The sequence below is a fragment of the Eubalaena glacialis genome, chromosome 2, assembly GCF_028564815.1.
Source record: "Eubalaena glacialis isolate mEubGla1 chromosome 2, mEubGla1.1.hap2.+ XY, whole genome shotgun sequence".
In the NCBI taxonomy this organism is placed as follows: Eukaryota; Metazoa; Chordata; class Mammalia; order Artiodactyla; family Balaenidae; genus Eubalaena; species Eubalaena glacialis.
In genome coordinates, this window is record NC_083717.1 from 161,363,532 (window position 1) to 161,382,277 (window position 18,746).

Here is an 18,746-nt window from a genome sequence, read left to right on the forward strand (position 1 = left end):
GAGAGTATAATAGTGTCAAGAGAGAATGGATAAGACCTTGAAGAATTTTAGCCCTTCAGTGGGATGAAGAGGAAGTATAGCCAGAGCAGCAAATAATTTGTAGAAAAGGTACTTGAAAGGGGCTTGACGAAAGGGTTTTAACAACAGAAGACTGGAAGGTTGGGGTAGCGGAGGTGGTTAAAGTGTTCCAAGCAGAAATAAGAATGTGAAGAAATAGGGAGCAGGAAAGCACTCCACCAAAGAAGCCCTTCAGTAAACCAGATGTTGAATAAATTTATTGTAGAATCGGAGGTTTCAAGGATGGGTTAGTCAACATCATTACCGTGGAAGAGAGGATGATGACCAAGAACAGGCCATTTCCCTCAGGGTAACTGTGACTATTGATATTTGGTTGCTTGAGTATGAAAAGTCTGACAGCATTTGATCTGCTTCACTTAAGCTCCAGCCAAAGATATCTGGTAAATTTGGAACGTCTCAGGTTTCTAAACATAGTGTCCTCTATCCTAGGCTTAGGTTGGGTGTTCCAATTTCCTTTGTTGTGACGCATCTTTGTGTCAGATCCCAAACAGGTGGTTTTCAGGTCTACTTTCATCATTACTTTTTGTTTGTTGTGTTTGTTTTTGAAGTTTTGTTTATTTTTTTAAATGAGAAATTGGATGAGATCATGTTTCTGGGGAAAGGTGATAATGGCAGCAATGCTACTGTCCATGGTTCAAGTATCATACTGCACACACGTGCTGTCAGAGGGTGGCAAGAAAACTATCTAAGCCCAACGTGAATTCTACTTTCCCCAAAGACCCTACACCTGGTTTCAAAGAGTCACAGTTTGGTTGCTATTAAAAAGATACGTAGAATTAACAGCTTGAAAAAAAAACTTCAGAGTTCCATTTTTCATTCTCAGACTGGCAAAGATCTACAAAGTTTGATAACTGTGGGAAAGCAGGCACTGTCCTACAGTGCTGGTGGGAGAGCGAATTGCCATGACCTCTTTGGAAGGCAACTGACAACATTTACCAAATGCACATATCCTCTGACCCAGGGTATTCGAGACAAGACGATTCCCTGCAGCATAATCTGTTGTGGCAAAGATGGCAGCAACCTAAAATGTCCATCAACAGAGACTGGTTAAATAGTTATGGTGTATCTTCACCATGAAATACTTTAGGCGTTACTGCTTCTTTATGCATAAAATAGCTCTGGAACTATACGTTAGAAACTGGTCACCCTGGTGGCCTCTGGGAGGGGACTGGGCTAAGGGGACAGGGATGGGAGGGACTTCTCATTTGCCTTCTATACCTGATGAATGTATAACCTACCTCCACCCACCGCTCTGAATGAAGCAAAACAGTTTCCTGGTGGCAGAGAGTACACTAATAGTTTTTAACATATTAGGAATCTTGAGATAAATCCTAAGTTATTTATGAGTTATGAGTCCTGAGTCCTGAGTTATCATGGGAATCATTTAGAGAAGTTCAGGAGTTGAAGGCCATCTCACGTTTCCCACTCACCTTTTCTCTCCACACAGAACACAAGGCATGAAGGAAGGGAAGGATAAGAGCAAGACAGCACAAAGGAGCCATGAAGCCAAGAACTTGTAGGACAGACACTTTATTAAGACTTGCTTGTAGTAAAACATTCAACCCTTTGACGTGTCCATTAGTTTGTTATTTTGTTTTTTGCTGGAGACCACAGCCTGATGCCCCAAAGCCTTTAGCTTCATCTTACGTCAGTCTAGTCAATGGTTGCCTATTTTATAGTTCAACTAGTTGAGGAGAGAGTCAGGAAAATCTGGTCTTAACATCCCAAATTAAGGGCTGTAAGATTTGCAACCCATTTATATAAAGTGCTTATGTTCAGTGCAAAAAGGGCAGACTCAGAAGGGCAAGCAGATGCCAGGAAATGATGTTTTCTGGGAGACAGATGCATTCTATGATTCAAAGAAGGAAAAGCCACTTGTCACACTTCCCCATAAAGGGGTCTAGTATTTCCTTTTCAGCCTCTCCCCTCTCTAAGAGGACCAAAACTTTGAATCTGACAGATGCTCTTACAGTTGTTTATTTTACTATTAAAAAAACCTGGTTCAGAGGGAAATCCACAGGGTTTCTAAACACCAGAGATAGTGACTTTGGCTTCTAGCTCCCGTTTCTCTCAGCAGCAAACGTGAGATCAACAGGCTGAGCTCTGGCTAGTGGGAGGCTCGCAGCTGCGGAGCTTTCCTCACACCCCTCATTTGCAAATCCAAGTCATGGACTATGGCAGACCTTTTCCAAAACTCTGTCACATCTCCGGTGGGAAGACAGACCAATGCTTATTAAAGGAGCACTTCACCTAGTTGCCCAACTGGACATGACCTATTTCATCATCCCCTTGTTTAGTTCTTTTTTAAAAAAATAATTAATTAATTAATTCATTCATTTATGGCTGAGTTGGGTCTTTGTTGCTGTGCACAGGTTTTCTCTAGTTGCGGCGAGCGGGGGCTACTCTTCGTTGCGGTGCATGGGCTTCTCATTGCAGTGGCTTCTCTTGTTGCAGAGCATGGGCTGTAGGTGTGCAGGCTTCAGTAGTTGTGGCTCGCGGGCTCTAGAGCGCAGGCTCAGTAGTTGTGGTGCACGGGCTTAGCTGCTCCGTGGCATGTGGGATCTTCCCGGACCAGGGCTCAAACCTGTGTCCCCTGCATTGGCAGGCGGATTCTTAACCACTGCGCCACCAGGGAAGCCCCCCTTATTTAATTCTTGTCCGCTGGCCCAACTTCAAAGTGAACCCGTGACTCCCTTTGTTAAGACAAAGAAGTGCACTGCCTTCTCAATGACCTTGGGTCTCTGCATGTCCATCCTTCTGTTCCGAAGAGAATGAAGAGAAGCAGGAGGGAAGAGGAAGTGATTTCCTAACCAATTTAAGGGGCACAAATAGGCCTGTAACTCAAACAGGCAAAGTCTAGCCATTCAGTCCCAGGGTCTTGGCTACTGTTTCTCTCCCCAGACTCTCAAAGAGGAAGCTACTTTCTCTCACTTTGCAGCAGGGATATTGACAAAAGCCAGTTCTTTGCTTGTAAACAACTCTCTTGCAATCCTGTTTGGAGAGGTTCCCTTTTCTCTCCCTGTGGATAAACGTGATGGCACCCCTCCTGCCCATGTGTAGGGCTCAAGACCCCATCACGTGTACGGGTAGCCACAGCTTTCAGATGCCAGCACCTGAGGACCTTTCTGTTCAGACCACCTTCCAAAGATTCATGGTAACTCTTGCACTCGTGAGAGGAGAGACACTCAGAATGGTTTTATACCACAGGAAGCACCTGCCCTAAAGCCATCTCTGAGTTTGGGGAAGGGAAGGAGGGAAAAAGAGGCAATCCTTTTCATGCTGCTCTATAATTCTCTGTTAAAACCCTTCTAGTCACAAGGAGCTACTGGAACGTCTCCACACAGAGGGAAGTGTGTACAAACAGGATGAACCCGGGTTAAGAACCAAAAACGCGGGGAAGGTTTTCAGACCGGCAGAAGTCTAAAGTAAAGTGCCTCTTTGCAGTGGGGGGAAGAGTTTCATTTGTTCAGAAATGCCTGGGCGTAAACATGAGCGCAACGAGAGTGCACACACACACTCACTCTGAGGTAGAAAGAACTGGCCATCTCCAGACAAACACACACACTCCACAATTTCACAGAAACATGGCACTTGCGTGAAAGGTCCTGTCTTTGCCCAGGATGGCAAGTCGGGTCCAATTCCAGCTCTTTCCCACCTGGGGTGGAGCCAGGGAAGTCCCGTCCCACAGGAGGAAAGAGCTGGAAGCATGCCCATCACTCCCCTCCCACAGTTGTCAGGCCCTGCAGCCCAGGGTCACTTCCTGGAACCCGAGCCGTGGGCACCCCGGCTGTGGCTTGTCAGAAGCCACTGGGAGCAGATGTCTTGCACTACTGCGTCCCCACTGCTCTTGGCGGCCTGCTGCACCTGCTGGACGAGGACCGCGGCCCGTGAGTGTTCTTGCTTCACGGCGATCAAGTAGGCAGAACGCAGCTTGCAACACGTCAGGTAGGCCTGAACCTGCCAGTTGGGTGTAAGAAACAGCGGGAAAGAAACCGTCACTGACAAGTCACCAACAGGCACACAGAGAGCTCAAGCAGATGAGATACCACTTCTCACCTACCAAGCAATAATTGGGTTCTTGCCTGTTATTACATTACGGCCACTCTTTAAATATTACACTGTGTTATTTTATAGTGTAAAAAGTTATTACAAATAAGCTAAGAATTTCAAAAAGAAGAAGGTAGGTAGGCAGAGTCTGGCCTCTGTCCACTCCCTCCAAGGCCCTCCTCACTCTCCTGGGCTCTCCAGCTTCCTCCTGGCCTCACTGCCGACAAACTGTGGTTTTGTAGTTATTTGGCTGTTGATTTGACTGATGACTGCCTCCTTGGCTAGGATGGCAGGAATAGTGTCTGCTTTTTCTAACCATTCCTGGTGCCTAGCACAGGGTCTGGCATGCAGGTGTTCAATGAATATGCATGAAGTGAATGAGTGAATGAATGAGCCATCATACCTGCCCCCTACAATGGGCACACAGAGCCCCTTTCTCTATTTTCTGTTTCTGACCTGCTGAATTAAAAATCTTTTAACAGGAAATGTGGGGAAGAAAACGCAGACACACAATTAGAAAAACTCTAAATAAGGCGTGATCCCAGGTTGATCTGACTTGCAGTTTGGCACAGAGGCAGCTCAGTTTCCTACATTCAGGACACCCTCCAGCTCAGGAATGCCCAGCTGGGTGGAGACGAGAGCCCCTGCCTTCCCTGGCCACGACCTCACCAGCACCCCCCCTGGTTAGCCAGGGTTCCAGGCCAGCGAACAGCAAGGCCCAGGTGAGTTGCCTCAGAGCTCCCGCTAGCAGCTGCCTTTCTGCCGTGACAGTCCTTCTGGTGGTTGGAGGGGACTCTTCTCTCTTGATGTTTCAATGCTCCATCTTCTTTTTTTACTTTGGTCACTAAAGTCTTCCTTTCCTAAGCTCAATTATAGATAATCGCCTACAGCTAGAAGACATGTTCTGACATGTCTGAGCTCACTGAAGTGATCAAGTCCTGCAGTATGGTTATCTACCTGCTGCCCTAGGACATTCGCTTCACCCAGGTCCTCAGCTCCGCTTGGACAGCTTTCAGTGTCCATCTTTCCCAGGCATAAAGTCTCTGTCCTACAGAGCAGGAGGATCACTGAAGGCTTGGAAAAGAACCATAGTCGGAGAATCAAGAAACCTGGGTGTCTGGCCTGGCTGTCGGGTTCTCATTTTGATTCTAGAAAAGTAATTTTCCACATTTCAGGATGTCAGAATTCCATCCTTTCCACAGGATCTCACCAGGATGTTGCAGAATTAAGTGAAGAAATGTTACGAACAGGTTCTCCCTAAACCCTCAGATGAAAAATGCCCTGCAAATTCAGTCCAGGGATTAGCAATACCGCCAGGGGGAGCAGCAATGTGGTTGCGTAAGAAGCTGTTTGCCTAACATTAGTTTCCTTCACAAGGAACTCAGCTGCCAGATCATTCCGCTGCTAGTGGCCAGGGCAGGCTGGCTTGGTTTTCTCCTGCCTCTCTTGGCCTGTGGGCCTTCCTCCAGATGGCAGGTGGATTGAACCTGTGGTGAGCCACAAACAGGAGCAGCTGGCACCCTTCACAAAGGTTCACCGACTTCCTACCCAACAGGAAGAGCTTGCAGGCCTCAGGGGCAAGGCCTGTTCTGGAGACTGAGGCACCAATAGACATTGTTGGTCAAAGGGTTGGGTGGGTTTTTTCCTTACTGTAGAGGGTACCCTTGTTCCTCCAGGATAAAGAGATGCCTGCTCACTCAGAACCTCATTCAGTGAGTCAATCTGAAGATGAAAGTGAGGATTTCCTAGGGCTCTGAGAGAAAACCTCCATAGGAAATGGAGAGTTGAGAGCAGCCTAGGACATGTGTGTCTTGGGGGATAAAGAAATGGGAGGGCAAAGGCTCATGTGGTCAGGTTTCTCATGTTCCCCACCTATTCCCTCCCTTCTACGCCCCTATCTGGGTCTCAGCCCCACCTCTGATAACAAAGAGGCCGAGATACAGGTTGAATGGTAGCGAGCAAAGGATAAAGGTGAAAAGGCAAGTCCAAAGTGCTGTTCCCGAGCGTTACTGGGTGTGGAGACAGTTCCGCTCACCTTGTTGTCATCACTGTTTATCGCCTGGATCAGGCCCTCCAGCTCCTGTGCAGAACAGAGACACGGTGTTCATGAGATGGAGGGGTCCCCAGCGTGGGAGCCGGGGCCCAACCCAACCTCAGCCCAGCCGTTCTGACTCAGGGTGGGGATACCTGCCTGACCCTTCTCTACAAACTCATCTCCTGGGAATTCCCTGGCGGTCCAAAGGTTAGGACCCCATGCTTTCACTGCTGAGGGCCCGGGTTCAATCACTGGTCGGGGAACTAAGATCCCACAAGCCGCGTGGCGTGGCCAAAAAACCCACAAAAACCAAACTCAACTCCTGCTATAAGAGCAACAGAGGAAAGTTAATGGTAACACTAAGCTTGGGAATCTGAGAAGCAACAGCAAACAAGAGGCCTGTCCTTGGCCTTCAAGAGAGGATGTGGGGCTTCCCTGGTGGCGCAGTGGTTAAGAATCTGCCTGCCAATGCAGGGAACACGGGTTCAAGCCCTGGTCTGGGAAGATCCCACATGCTGCGGAGCAACTAAGCCTGTGCACCACAACTACTGAGCCTACACTCTACAGCCTGTGAGCCACAACTACTGAAGCCCACACGCCTAGAGCCCGTGTTCTGCAACAAGAGAAGCCACTGCAATGAGAAGCTTACGCACCACAAAGAAGAGCAGCCCCCGCTCGCCACAACCAGAGAAAAGCCCACGTGCAGCAACGAAGACCCAACGCAGCCAAAAATAAAATAAGTAAAATAAAATTAATTTATTAAAAAAGAAAGGATGTGGCTTTGTTCACCCCACTAGGAAGCCATCGGGGGACAGTTTTGCAGGTGACATGCTTCAAAGGCCACCTGCAGGCCCACGATGACCTCCTCTACAATCACAGGGAGAAACTCAACTCTGTCGGTCCACAGACACTTCCGGGTGCCAACAGCATCAGACAATGGGATGCTGAGGGACGGCCTCTGGATATAGTAGTTATCACCATGAATTTTCTTTCCAGGGAAGGGTTGGTTAGTGAGGCCATCATTACAGAGGGGTCAGAAAGACAGAGGGATCTTGTAGAGTTTCAGGTACAGTATGGGGGAGAGAAAAACAAAGAGGGGGATGTGAAGACACTGAAATAGATAGAGGAGCTGAGAGGTCTGGGGGTGAGCGCACCTGGGGTGGAATTCTCTTGAACGCTTCCAAGCAGTTGAGGAGGATGGTGTCCCCGTCACTTTTGGCCGCCATGCCTGACTCGCTGACACATTTGAGTAGCTGTCGGATCTCACTGTAGTTCTCCCTCTCCACCAACTGCCGGGCGGCTTTGCAGTAGGTTGCGGCAGCGTCCAGTTGGAAGTCCTAGAACAGAACATGGGGTGATGGGTGTAGGGAGGCAGGGACACCAATGGCGGGAAGGGAGGTGACATTTACAGAGCTCCCACTGGGCTTGGGGTAGACAAGGCTGTAGTCCCAATAGAGAACATACATAAACAAACAAACAATCAGCAAAAAGTTCCTCTTTTGGAGTTCGGCAGACATTTAGGAAGCATCCATAAAAATCGTAACTTTGATATCTACACTGGTACATCTCACTTGCTGCCGTGTCACTTTCTGAAAATATTCTAATCAAATGCCCAAGACCAGTACATTCTCTCTCTAACGAGTCACCTTTCTCTTGGAAAATGGATGTCGGTGGCTGATATTGGCTGCCCTGGACACTTGGTGCTCTGTTAAGAGATGCCTTGGTGTTAGGAAACAGACCAATTCACCAAAAGACTGATTTGCTAGAAACTACCAGATAAACGTTTTGTTGCCTTGGGGTCTTTGTCCAACATGGAAAATGGGTGGGAAGAAAGAAAGCTGTCAGATTGTTTGTTGTCTTTGATCCTTTAGGTGCACAGTGCGTGAAGACCGTGTCTGCCTGGAGGGTGATGGGCCTCAGCGTGCCTGTGTGTCACTGTGTGGTGGGGAGTGGTCTGGCTTTTCATGGTTTTGGCGCCCTGCTCCATCCTCTGCTCCAGTGCCACAGCTGTACCCATGTCCTCTTATCACAAGCAACAGAAAATGTATGCCTCGAGCCGGCTCATGGACAGAAGGATGGAGGGGCAGCTCTTGATGCCAGGGGCCCCTCCCACTGAATAGGACCCCCGCACCGCAGCCCCTCTGCCACCTCCTCCAGCCACGCTCCCCCGCAGTGAGGACAGCTGTGTGGAACTCTCCTAGACCTCGTGTCAGGTAGTTATTTGATAGCTTTTGATGAACTCGTCATTGGTTGCTTGGCTTTTGGCAAAGTGGCCTACAGTCTTGAATTTGACCCAGTTCTGTAACAGCCCTCTTGCTGATTTCATCCTTGATGTACATGTAAATCTGCTTTCCTTGGGATAAAAATTTTCTGAAGAATGACCTCTCACAGAACTGTGGTCATGTGCTGATCGCCCTCAGTATAATCCTGAGTAATCTGAGTCATACCTGCAGAACACGGAATGCAATTCCAAAACCATCTTCTACATTTTTCCCTCCTAGCATGACCTGAAAATGAGAGGGAAACATGCTTAAAGAAGCAAGAATTACTGGAGCAGCCCCTCAATCAAGAACGAGGCCCTCATTCATTCATTTATTCAACAAATATTTGTGGAGACTCTACTGAGTGCAGGCACTAGTGATACAAGAGTAATCAAAACGGACTCCATCTCCAGCCTTCCGGGGCTCTCATTCCATCGGGGAGGCAGCCATCAAAAGAATGACTGAAATAATGATAACTACACGATTACAAGTGTGATAGGCACTCTGAAAGAGAACAGCCTGCCGGAGGTCTGACACATTGTGCATACCTTGCAGGCAACATCCATTTTCATGTGGTTGTTTCCAAACAGGGTTGGCAGAGGCAAGGGGGTGATCTGAGAGGTCCCAGCACTTTCGCAGCGATGTAAGAACCTGGTCACTTCCATCTGCAGCTGAAGTGTGTTCATGTGCCTATGGTGACAGGAGATGCACAGTCTAGCCTCAGGAGTAACTAGGGCCAGGTGACTGAGAAATCATAATAGGATGGCAACGGAAAAGGCAGAAGAAAGGATGTGGAGGGAAAAGAGATCCAAAGTACCCTCTGAGCAGTTACGACAAGACAAAAGCGGCTGATGAGTGTTTGTGGAGCACGGTGTGCTACTAACAACAACAGCGGTCGAGAGAGACATGAACCCTGCCCTGCAGAGTCCAGAGGCCAGAGGAGAGGTGGATAACAAACAGACACATCAAGTATCTAGCGATTGGGACCGTGAAGGGATAAACGGTAGCGGTGGAGCATTTACTTCAGATGTTGTGTTCTCAGCAAAAAGGCTGAGAGGAGGGAAGGACTTGGGGTGCTGAGGAACCCCCAGGAGGCCAGGGTGCCTGAAGTGCCACAAGAAAGGAGAGAGTAGCATGAGATAAGATGGAGATGCAGGCAGGGGCCAGATCACCCAGGACCTCTTTTGCCTCTTGTAAGGGGTAGGGGCTTAGTCTGACTGTCACATGTGATCCCGGTCCCCGCCCCTCCCCTACCTTCCTCTTCGCCTACAAGCTCCTCTGGCTGCTTTCCGGGCTTGTACCGGACACTGTCATCCAGGAATGATTCCTGTTAGGTGTGTGCATGTATGTGTATGTGTTTGTTTCCCAAGAGTTCAGAGATGGGCAAGAGCAGCTGCATCACCGACAGACCCTCGGTTCCAGCCTTTCTGCCCCACCCCAACTGTTCCCTGAACCCCAAGTTACCTTGACACATCAGCTGCCGTCATTTTCTTTCGGAAGAAGGTGGTTTTCTTCCTTCCAGTACGGCGGGAGGTTTCTTGGAGGTAGATCTTCAGGTGGTCCTTGGCCTTAAGCAGCCAAGAGAGCTTCTCTCCCAGCTCCGTATATGTCTTTGCTTTGTGACTGAAGAACCGAATACAGGTCATGGCGGCCCGGATGTGGTCCTGGAAGAGGAAAATGAATGTTCAGGTCAAAGGAGATTTGGATGGCGGGGGGTGTGAGGAGAATTCTGATCTGATTTCCCCCCGTGAAGCCTGGCTGCCAGCACCCTTTCCCTCAGAGGCCCAAGAGATCCGAAAGTGAACTGACTGGCTGGGACCTTAGGTAGGATGTTATTCCACCACAAAAGAGATCTTTAAAAAGGAGACTTCTGATTCTCCATTCGACTTGCCTTCACTTTTACTCTGGCGTTGAATAAGCCAATTTCTCTGTGATTTAGTGTTGGCCACCCTCAGACAGATTGGAAGAAACATGATCCCTCTCCTTTCATGCATCTTCTCTAAAAACACTTACTTCTCCTTCATTCCTTATGAATTCTGCATTCATGCCCCATGTTGATCTTGAAATTACCATATCCCTCTTTTTTATCTTTACATTCCCTGAATTCTGAAGAATGCTATTACTGACAAGATTAAAGTCTGCCTCTTTAGGATGAGAATGGAAATCCTGATATTATGTAAGAATGCTAGAGAGTAACATGGATTTGCTGCAGGCTTAGTCAAGGAGCAAGGCCAGGAACAAAAACGACAGTCTTGTTCCCTCATCCTGCACAGTCTCCCCACGTGACAGGCCAACAGGGACAGAGGTGGAAGGCAGGATGGGGCTGCTGTTACCTTCATAAACTGCTGTAGCTCATACAGAATGTGGTAGTAGTTCTTCTTCTGTAAATGTTGGCAGGCGGCAATCAAGTACTTTCCCCAGCTTTCCAAGGTTGGATCAATGGATTCTAGCAAGTTTTCTAAAACGTGTAGCTTCCCACTTTTATAGCTTGGCTGGAAAATGCCTTCTATGAAGATTTCTGGGGGACTCTCCTGGAGCAGGGCAAAGCGAAAAGTCAGAAGTCTTGAGCCTGGTTCTGGCACTGTCTGGGACCCATTCTGAGTTTCCTTCCACTCACAGCCCTTCAGCATCCTCCCACAGTGGTGCGTCTTATCTTTTTGCACATCACAGATAGAACCCTTTGAGAATCCCGCTCGGGTGACTGCTCCCCTTCTCTCCTTCTCCGTACAGAAAAGCTCCTTGACAGAGTTATCTGCACTCCCTGTCTCCAGTTCCTCTCCGGTGACTGTCTCCTGAACTCACTCACATCTAGCTTTTGCACCTACAACTCCATTGCAACTGCCCCTTAGGTCACCAATGACCTCTATGTTGTTAAATCTAAAATTCTTAGTCCTTGTTTTCCACCTGCTCTGTCAACAGTTTTTGATACAGCTGATGGCTTCCTCCTTGAAAAGTTTTCTTTATTTGGCCCCCAGGATACCACCCCCACCAGGTTTTCTTTCTACTTCTCTGGCTATGCCTTCTCAGTCTCCTTTGCTGATTCCTCCTAATCTCTCCAGGGCTTAGGAGGGAGCTGTTCTCTTTTCTTTATTTTGGCTGCGTTGGGTTTTTTGGCTGCGCGTGGGCTTTCTCCCTAGTTGTGGCGAGCGGGGTCTACTCTTCGATGGGTGCGCGGGCTTCTCATTGTGGTGGCTTCTCTTGCTGTGGAGCACGGGCTCTAGGTGCGCAGGCTTCAGTAGTTGCAGCACCCGGTCTCAGTACTGGTGCCTCGCATGGGCTTAGTTGCTCCGTGGCATGTGGGATCTTCCTGGACCAGGGCTCGAACCCGTGTCCCCTGCAAGGGCAGGTGGATTCTTAACCACTGTGCCACCAGAGAAGTCCCTGTTCTCTCTTCTTTACTCACTCTTTTGATTTCATAAGTCTTAGGGCTTTAAATTTATCTATCTGCTGATTACGTCTAAATCTCTATTCCCAGCCTGTTTATTCTTTCTGAACTCCAGAATTGTACACCTAACTTACACCCAACTGCCGACGCAAAAAGTCCTCTTTGGTCTCTAGAGAACGATACATATTGATATAAAACTGCACTCCTGATTGTTTTTTCCCAATCTGCTCTTTCTGCAGTCTTCTCCTTCTCAGATGGCAATTTTGTTCTTCTATTTGTTCAGGCCAAAAACCTTAGCCATCTTTCTCTTACACCACGACATAAAAGTCATTAGCAAATTCTATTGGCTACACCTCAAAATACATACAGAATCTGTATGTAGCTGACCACTTCTCACCACCTCCATGTACCATCCTGGTCCAAGTCATCATCACCACTTGCCTGGATGATTGCAATGGCCTCCTCCCTGGTCTACCATCTTCCACTCCTGCCTCTTTTTTGACTAGTGCCAACCAATCGACCTGAATGATTCGGTTAAAACATAAGTCAGATCATGTTACTTCTCTGCTCAAAATCTTCCAATGGTTTTCCTTCTCACTCAGCACAAAGCCCAAGTCCTCATAATGTCTACAAGGCTCTAAATGATCTAGGCCCTGTTAGCTTTCTGACCTTATCTGCTACCACCCTTTCCCCAGCTTACTCTGCTCAAGCTGCCCTGGCCTTTGCCCTTGCTACTCCCTCCACCTGGACCGTGCTTCCTCCACAATCTGCACAGTTCATTCCCCACCTACTTTAGGCCTTTACTCAGATGTCATCTGTCCTGGGCACCCTGTCTAAAATTACACAATCCGTCCCTTCCCTCTCCCCCACTTTACTCTTCTTATTACTTGTCACCTACACTATGTATCTTATTATCTTGTTTATTGTCTCTCTCCCTACTATAATGTAAGTTTTAAAGAGCAGCTATTTTTGTCTGCCTTTTTTTTTTTCATCACTGTTGTGAAGAACAGTCCTTGGCTATTTAATAACTATTTCTTGGATGAATGAATAAATGATAAATATCATAGACCAGCTCATCAGGAAAGTGCAAACACATACTAATCTGCTCACTTCTGAAGTTCATCTGTGGTTCAGAGACTGTGAGTCATAAACCCCCATTCCACAGTCATAGAAAAGAAAACCATTTGGCCATTCAACCCCTTAAGAACTTCCATTTTGGGACCTCTCTCGTGGCACAGTGGTTAAGAATCCGCCTGCCAATGCAGGGGACATGGGTTCAATCCCTGGTCCGGGAAGATCCCACCTGCCGTGGAGTAACTAAGCCTGTACGCCACAACTACTGAGCCTGCGCTCTAGAGCCCGCGAGCCACAACTACTGAAGACCGCATGCCTAGAGCCTGTGCTCCGCAACAAGAGAAGCCACCGCAATGAGAAGCCCGCTAGCCGCAATGAAGAGTAGCCCCCGCTCACCGCAACTAGAGAAAGCCTGTGTGCAGCAATGAAAGGAAGACCCAACACAGCCAAAAAAAAAAGAACTTCCATTTCATCCATTCATCTATCCACTCATTCATTCATAACTGGCACTAGGCTAGGTGCCTGAAGACACCAGGTAAGGTAAATATGGGCCTTCTTGCTCCAGATGCGAAGACACAATTGTAAACAAATAGTTGCAATCCAGTGGGATAAATGCAATAACAGAGTTATGTTCCTGGTACAGTGATGGTTTATAGGAAGAGGTGAATGCTCAATACAGAAGGTCTGGAAGGATAAACAGGAGTTTTTCAAGAAAACAAGGAGGGGCAGGGCATTCTAGGTACGGGGAAACAGCAATGCAGACTCATGGAAGTAAGAAAGGGCATGGTACAACCAGGAAAATTTAAGTAATTTGGCAAGTCTGGAATATAGAGCATAGATAGGATTTGCAGTGAAAATAAACTGGAGAAATAAGGGGGCCTGATACTGTTGGGTCCTGCATTCATGCTAAGGAATTTGGACTTCATCTTGTGGCCATGGGGATCCACCGAAGGCCTTTTAGAGAGAGGAATAACATGAATTAAGAATAACATAAATAACATGTACTATGTTTTAGAAAGCTCACTCTGGGGCAGTGTGGTGGGTAAGGGGTGAAAAGGCAGGGAATGAGGCTAGAAACACCACATCTTCCATGCTCTAGGCATTCAGTCGTAGTTTTCACAATGTTTTTTTCTGTTGTTCCCCACCTGCTTGAGAAGGTAAGATACTTCAGTTCAAGGGTAGTTGTGATTACAGGAGATAAAAAGAAGCCTTCTTTCCTAGCTCTGACTAATGTAAAGCAGGGGCAATGCTGTCGTCAGCTTATACAGAAATAAGTAAGTAAGCAGCTTAACCCTCTGGAGTGGTCATCAGTTAGAAGAAACAGAACTGGGTGAGGTGAAGTAGCTTTACCTCAAAACTCTTTTGGAAACTGAAGAAAAGGAAACAGGTTAGCAATTAAACGCCAAATAATATAACTTTTACAATATTCTTGACACCCGGTTAAGACACAGTAGCTAAGGCAGTAGTAAAAACATTTCCCTTTCGCTGTCCTGTAGGGGTATGGTTACCACGACTCTGTACTGTTGACTCACTTGGAGAAATCCTAGAAGATATGCCTATTTGTAAACTTTCAATGGCTGCCATTTTGGATGAAGGCAGCAGATTGGAATTAAAGCATACCTCAAGCTCCTTTAATTTTATATGAAATTTGTTACTAATCAGTCAATTCCTCAGAAAAATTTCATGGGACTTTCAGATAAAAAAGAGAAGGCCAAAGAGTCATGGTGAAACAGAGTCCTGACTTGGCTTAACAATGGCTCCAAAGAAATAATGCACTTCAGGGGTGCCTTTGCCCCCTGTGGGAGGAGGGCAGAGGATGTCAGAGGGAAAAAAGGAGGGCACACTCTCCTTCTACGAGATACTTGTGGCCCAAATTTAGGATCTGGCTCATGGGTGCTTCCTGGCCTTTGTGGTAACCACCCTGAGTGGATGAGCATTGGGGTCAGCAGCAGGACGCAGCCCAGAGCAGGTGGGAAGTGTGTGGAAACAGAGAGGTTAGGCAATTTGCTCAAGGTCACACCACTTATACCAAGCATCTCATTCCAGAGACCATGCTCTCAGCTATTACTTGGTTCTGCTAAATGTTCTGGGAGAAGGGATGAAATTTGTCACTGCCAGTCAGAAGGGCAATCTGGGATCCAGGTTAAGACTTTCGCACACTCATCAGATCATGATCTGTGCAGATAGAATTTGCCATTTGTGTTTTGTTTGTTTTGTTTTTTTGGCTGCATCATGAGGCTTACAGGTTCCTAGTTCCCCGACCAGGGATTGAACCCGGGCCCTTGGCAGTGAAAGTGTGGAATCCTAACCACTGGACCACCAGGGAATTCCCTAGAATTTGCCATTTGGACCTGACTTTGCCAGAGATGATCTCATAGCTCAACCCCGGGGTAAGGTTAAGGGGGGTTATTGCCTCCATGAAAACTGGATGGGCCAAGCCAAGTGGGCAAAGCAGGCACTGCCGTGTGAGAGCCATGTCTGCAAGTCCCACCTTGTGGAGGAGATGCAGCAGGGCTTCCCGCAGGCAGCTGTGCCTCACATAGAAGTTGATGATGGCCAGGTTGGTGCTGTAGTTATGCAGGTAGAAGAGGCATTCTTGGTAGTAGGTGTTGTTCATGATCTTCCCTTCAGGAATCACCTCCAGAGAGAGGCTCTGGGTCCTAAGGGTAGCTTCCAGCTCTTTCAAGGTGGCCAAGTAATCATCATCTTGCTGCCAAGAGAGGACAGAGTGTGAGGGAACAATGGAACTCAGGGAGTTCTCGGCAGCCGCTGGAAATACTGTTTTCAAAGAATATTTAACAATGTGGAAAAGTGCTCACTATTACATAGTTTTAAGGGTAGAAAACAGGCAGGATATAAAATTCTATATATTATAAACTGTATAACACCAATTAAATCAAAAACATAACAAAGAAAATTCACTAAAATCTAAATATTGCTTAAGTCTGGGTACGGGATTATATGTGATTTTCATTGTTTTAAAATTAGTTTTCTTTTTTTTTTTTGAAATTTGACTCTTTATGACTTATCTAACCATATATAATGGAAAGAACGAAATCCAAACCTGACAGCTCTGAGCCAGGGCTGCCACTGTCAGCTGAATGGAAGCTGATACTCTCCCCAGGCCATTACTGCTCCTGGGCCTCCCCTTGGCCCTGGAGCCCACCCTCTGCCTGCTGTGCTCTTACCACGGATAGAAGTGGCCTCGCTGTGGACTCCAGGTACTCAACCACATCCTGTACCAGTCTTGAGCCATGACTCAGCTGATTGAGGTCGAGAGGGGGCTTCAGACAGCGACTAAACTTCTCCCGTGCGGCGGTGAGGTTCCCAGCTTTGAGGCAGGCCATGCCCCAAGCGTGCCATGCCCCGGTGGTATCAAGGCCAGTCTTTGTGGAGACCTGGAGGAAAAACTGCTCCTTTTAGGGAGAGGCACCCACAGCCATGCCTGAGGGTCCCAAAGACCGATTCTATCCCCTTGATGTCGGTCCCAAAGACCAATTCTATCCCCTTGGTGTTGGTCCCAAAGACCGATTCTATCCCCTTGGTGTCGGTCCCAAAGACCGATTCTATCCCCTTGGTGTCAATCATTTCCCTCCCTACCACCCCACCTGCCATTACTCTCACACTGGCAAACCGGTCATGCCCTAGACACTCCCCATGGCCAAGGACAACTAGAGGAGGTAACTCGTTGGGGTAGATGTCAGCTTTGTCTGTGCCTCACCTCAACGCCCAGTTGGTAGTACTCAGCTTCCAAAAGCTGGTTCCTTAGCCTGGTTACTGCGGCTGGTTGCAAGATCTGATCCAGAGATGGCACGTGGCGATAGGCAGCAGCAACTAAAATATTCAGCACATCTACCTTGCTGATGTAGCTACAGGGAGGAAAAGGGCAAGGCAGTGAGGCTCCACAGGGTCATCCCAAGAACAGGTGCTGCTTAAAGGTTTTCTATTTCATTTCCAATGTGAAATGTGATAATGAGAATTGTGAGGTACATGGGAGAAAAGACTCTGGAGTCAGACTCTCGGAAACTCAACTCTGTCACTTAGCGGCTCTATGACCTTGGGCAAGTTAGTTAACCTTTCTCAGCCTCAATTTACTCATCTGTAAAATGGATAGAATAACAGGGAGTTTTAAGGATAAAATGAAATAACCGAAGGAAAAGAGCTTAGGATGGTGTCTAGAGCTTTGTAGGCACTCATCAAACGTTAGCTATCAATACATGGAGTACGGACGCTCCGGGACACTCAGGTCTCCTATTTTGAGGCAAGGCCTTTATACCGAACGCTGGGAGCTCGCAAGCTACCTGTTTCTTTTTGGTTCTCTGGAACCCTGCTTGCTTGGGAGAGCGTATATGGACTGTATCGGCAGCCTGCACTCCCGGTCAGTACAGAGGTCACATCACTACCATCCTCTGGAGGTGCTGCTGGGCAGGGGCCTCAGATTCGAGTGCCCTGAACTTGACATCCTTTCTCTGGGTTAAGGATGGACTCTTGTTACTAGGACTGCTGCCTTTGATCTTATTCCTGACACCTGGTGATTGCAAAAACCTTATAACAATGGAGCCCAGAGAGCTGTCTGGGATCATTCTGTTTAGCCCTGCCTGAGACAGGCCTACACTCAAGGTTCTTGAATCTTGTATCATAATTCTATCAAAATCCCCTGCGGATCCTGACTTGTCCACTGATTTCCCTGGAAAGGGATTCAGTACATCAGTGATTCTCAACCTAGTGGGGATGGGCAGGGGAGAGTATAGTGTGTAAAAGCAAATTTGGTATCATAATGTATTGGACGTGTGTAACAGGTGGTGTGAGTTTTGTTTTTAAACATTTATTTATTTGTCTACAGAAGAAGGTATGAGTTAAAAACAGCGGAAAAATACTCTGCAAACCAGGAGTTCTAAACACACATGAGAGATGAATCTATTATCATCAGCAACTGGGCACAAGTGCAGCGATTCCCTAGGGTGAGTGTACCGATTCCAGGGCTGGGGAGAAAGAATGTGTAATTTGAAACCACTGCTATTAAGTGTCAGAGAAGCCCATGGCACCTGGGGATGGGTGAGAATCCTACCCAAGCAAGGACTTCCTTAATTTCTGCTCCCTTAGCCCAAAGTGGATATTTCCTCCATCTATATTAGATTTTGAAGGAAGTATAGGACTTGCTGTTAGATTTGTTCTCCAGTACCCATCTAAGTATCCTTTTCTGTTAATAAGATTTTATCTCATTTACATTTCTGATAGTTGAGAAATATTTAGATATATCTTTATTTTTGCCTTAAATTCTACCTTTTGCTATATAAAATGGTTTCTGTTCTTTCCTTCCCTTCTCCTCCATTTCTGATAAATTGGTAGAGTTTTGGGTTTTTTCATGGTTATTTAAAAAATTGTATTTAACATATTATACAGCTCATTTTTCATTTGTCAACTTGAAAAATGATGTAGCATCTTTTGCCTCTTGATATAAGTGAAATTAACTCCTTTATATTTCCTTCCACTTTCTGTCCCACCTCCTTCTGCCTTTCTCAACCTTCTGGTTTTTGCTAATAAGAATAATAAAACTAACATTTTTGGAGTACACAGGCTCAGTTCTTAGCCCTTTATATGGATACAGTACTCTCACTTTACAGCCATATGAAATAAGTATTATTATCACCCCCATTTTCTAGAGGAGGAAACCGAGGCCCAGAGTCGTTAACAGACTCATCTAAGGTTACAGAGCTAGGAAGCGGTGAAGCTGAGAGTCACTGCGCTCTCTGTTATCTGGTGAGTTTGCAGGCCAGTGCTCTGGGCAAGTGCCTGAAGCACTGACACGTCAAAGAAAATTATGCTCTTCGCTCTCAAATCTGGCTAGGACTGAGAGCTGGGAATG

General features: G+C 47.0%; 1 protein-coding gene across 1 annotated transcript in view; it reads right to left on the reverse strand.

Moving 5' to 3' along the window:
* Window positions 1-1,626: 1,626 nt before the first annotated feature.
* ZFYVE26 (zinc finger FYVE-type containing 26) overlaps window positions 1,627-18,746 on the reverse strand; it is a 61,924-nt gene continuing 44,804 nt past the window's right edge. Inside the window, exons 33-42 of the mRNA XM_061180953.1 lie at window positions 16,602-16,749; window positions 16,069-16,278; window positions 15,372-15,590; window positions 10,755-10,952; window positions 9,886-10,085; window positions 8,970-9,111; window positions 8,608-8,667; window positions 7,315-7,497; window positions 6,161-6,205; window positions 1,627-4,035 (exon numbers count right to left, since the gene is read on the reverse strand). Coding sequence (XP_061036936.1) covers window positions 3,832-4,035; window positions 6,161-6,205; window positions 7,315-7,497; window positions 8,608-8,667; window positions 8,970-9,111; window positions 9,886-10,085; window positions 10,755-10,952; window positions 15,372-15,590; window positions 16,069-16,278; window positions 16,602-16,749 — 1,609 coding nt within the window. The 3' untranslated portion in view covers window positions 1,627-3,831. The remainder of the gene's footprint in view (window positions 4,036-6,160; window positions 6,206-7,314; window positions 7,498-8,607; window positions 8,668-8,969; window positions 9,112-9,885; window positions 10,086-10,754; window positions 10,953-15,371; window positions 15,591-16,068; window positions 16,279-16,601; window positions 16,750-18,746) is intronic.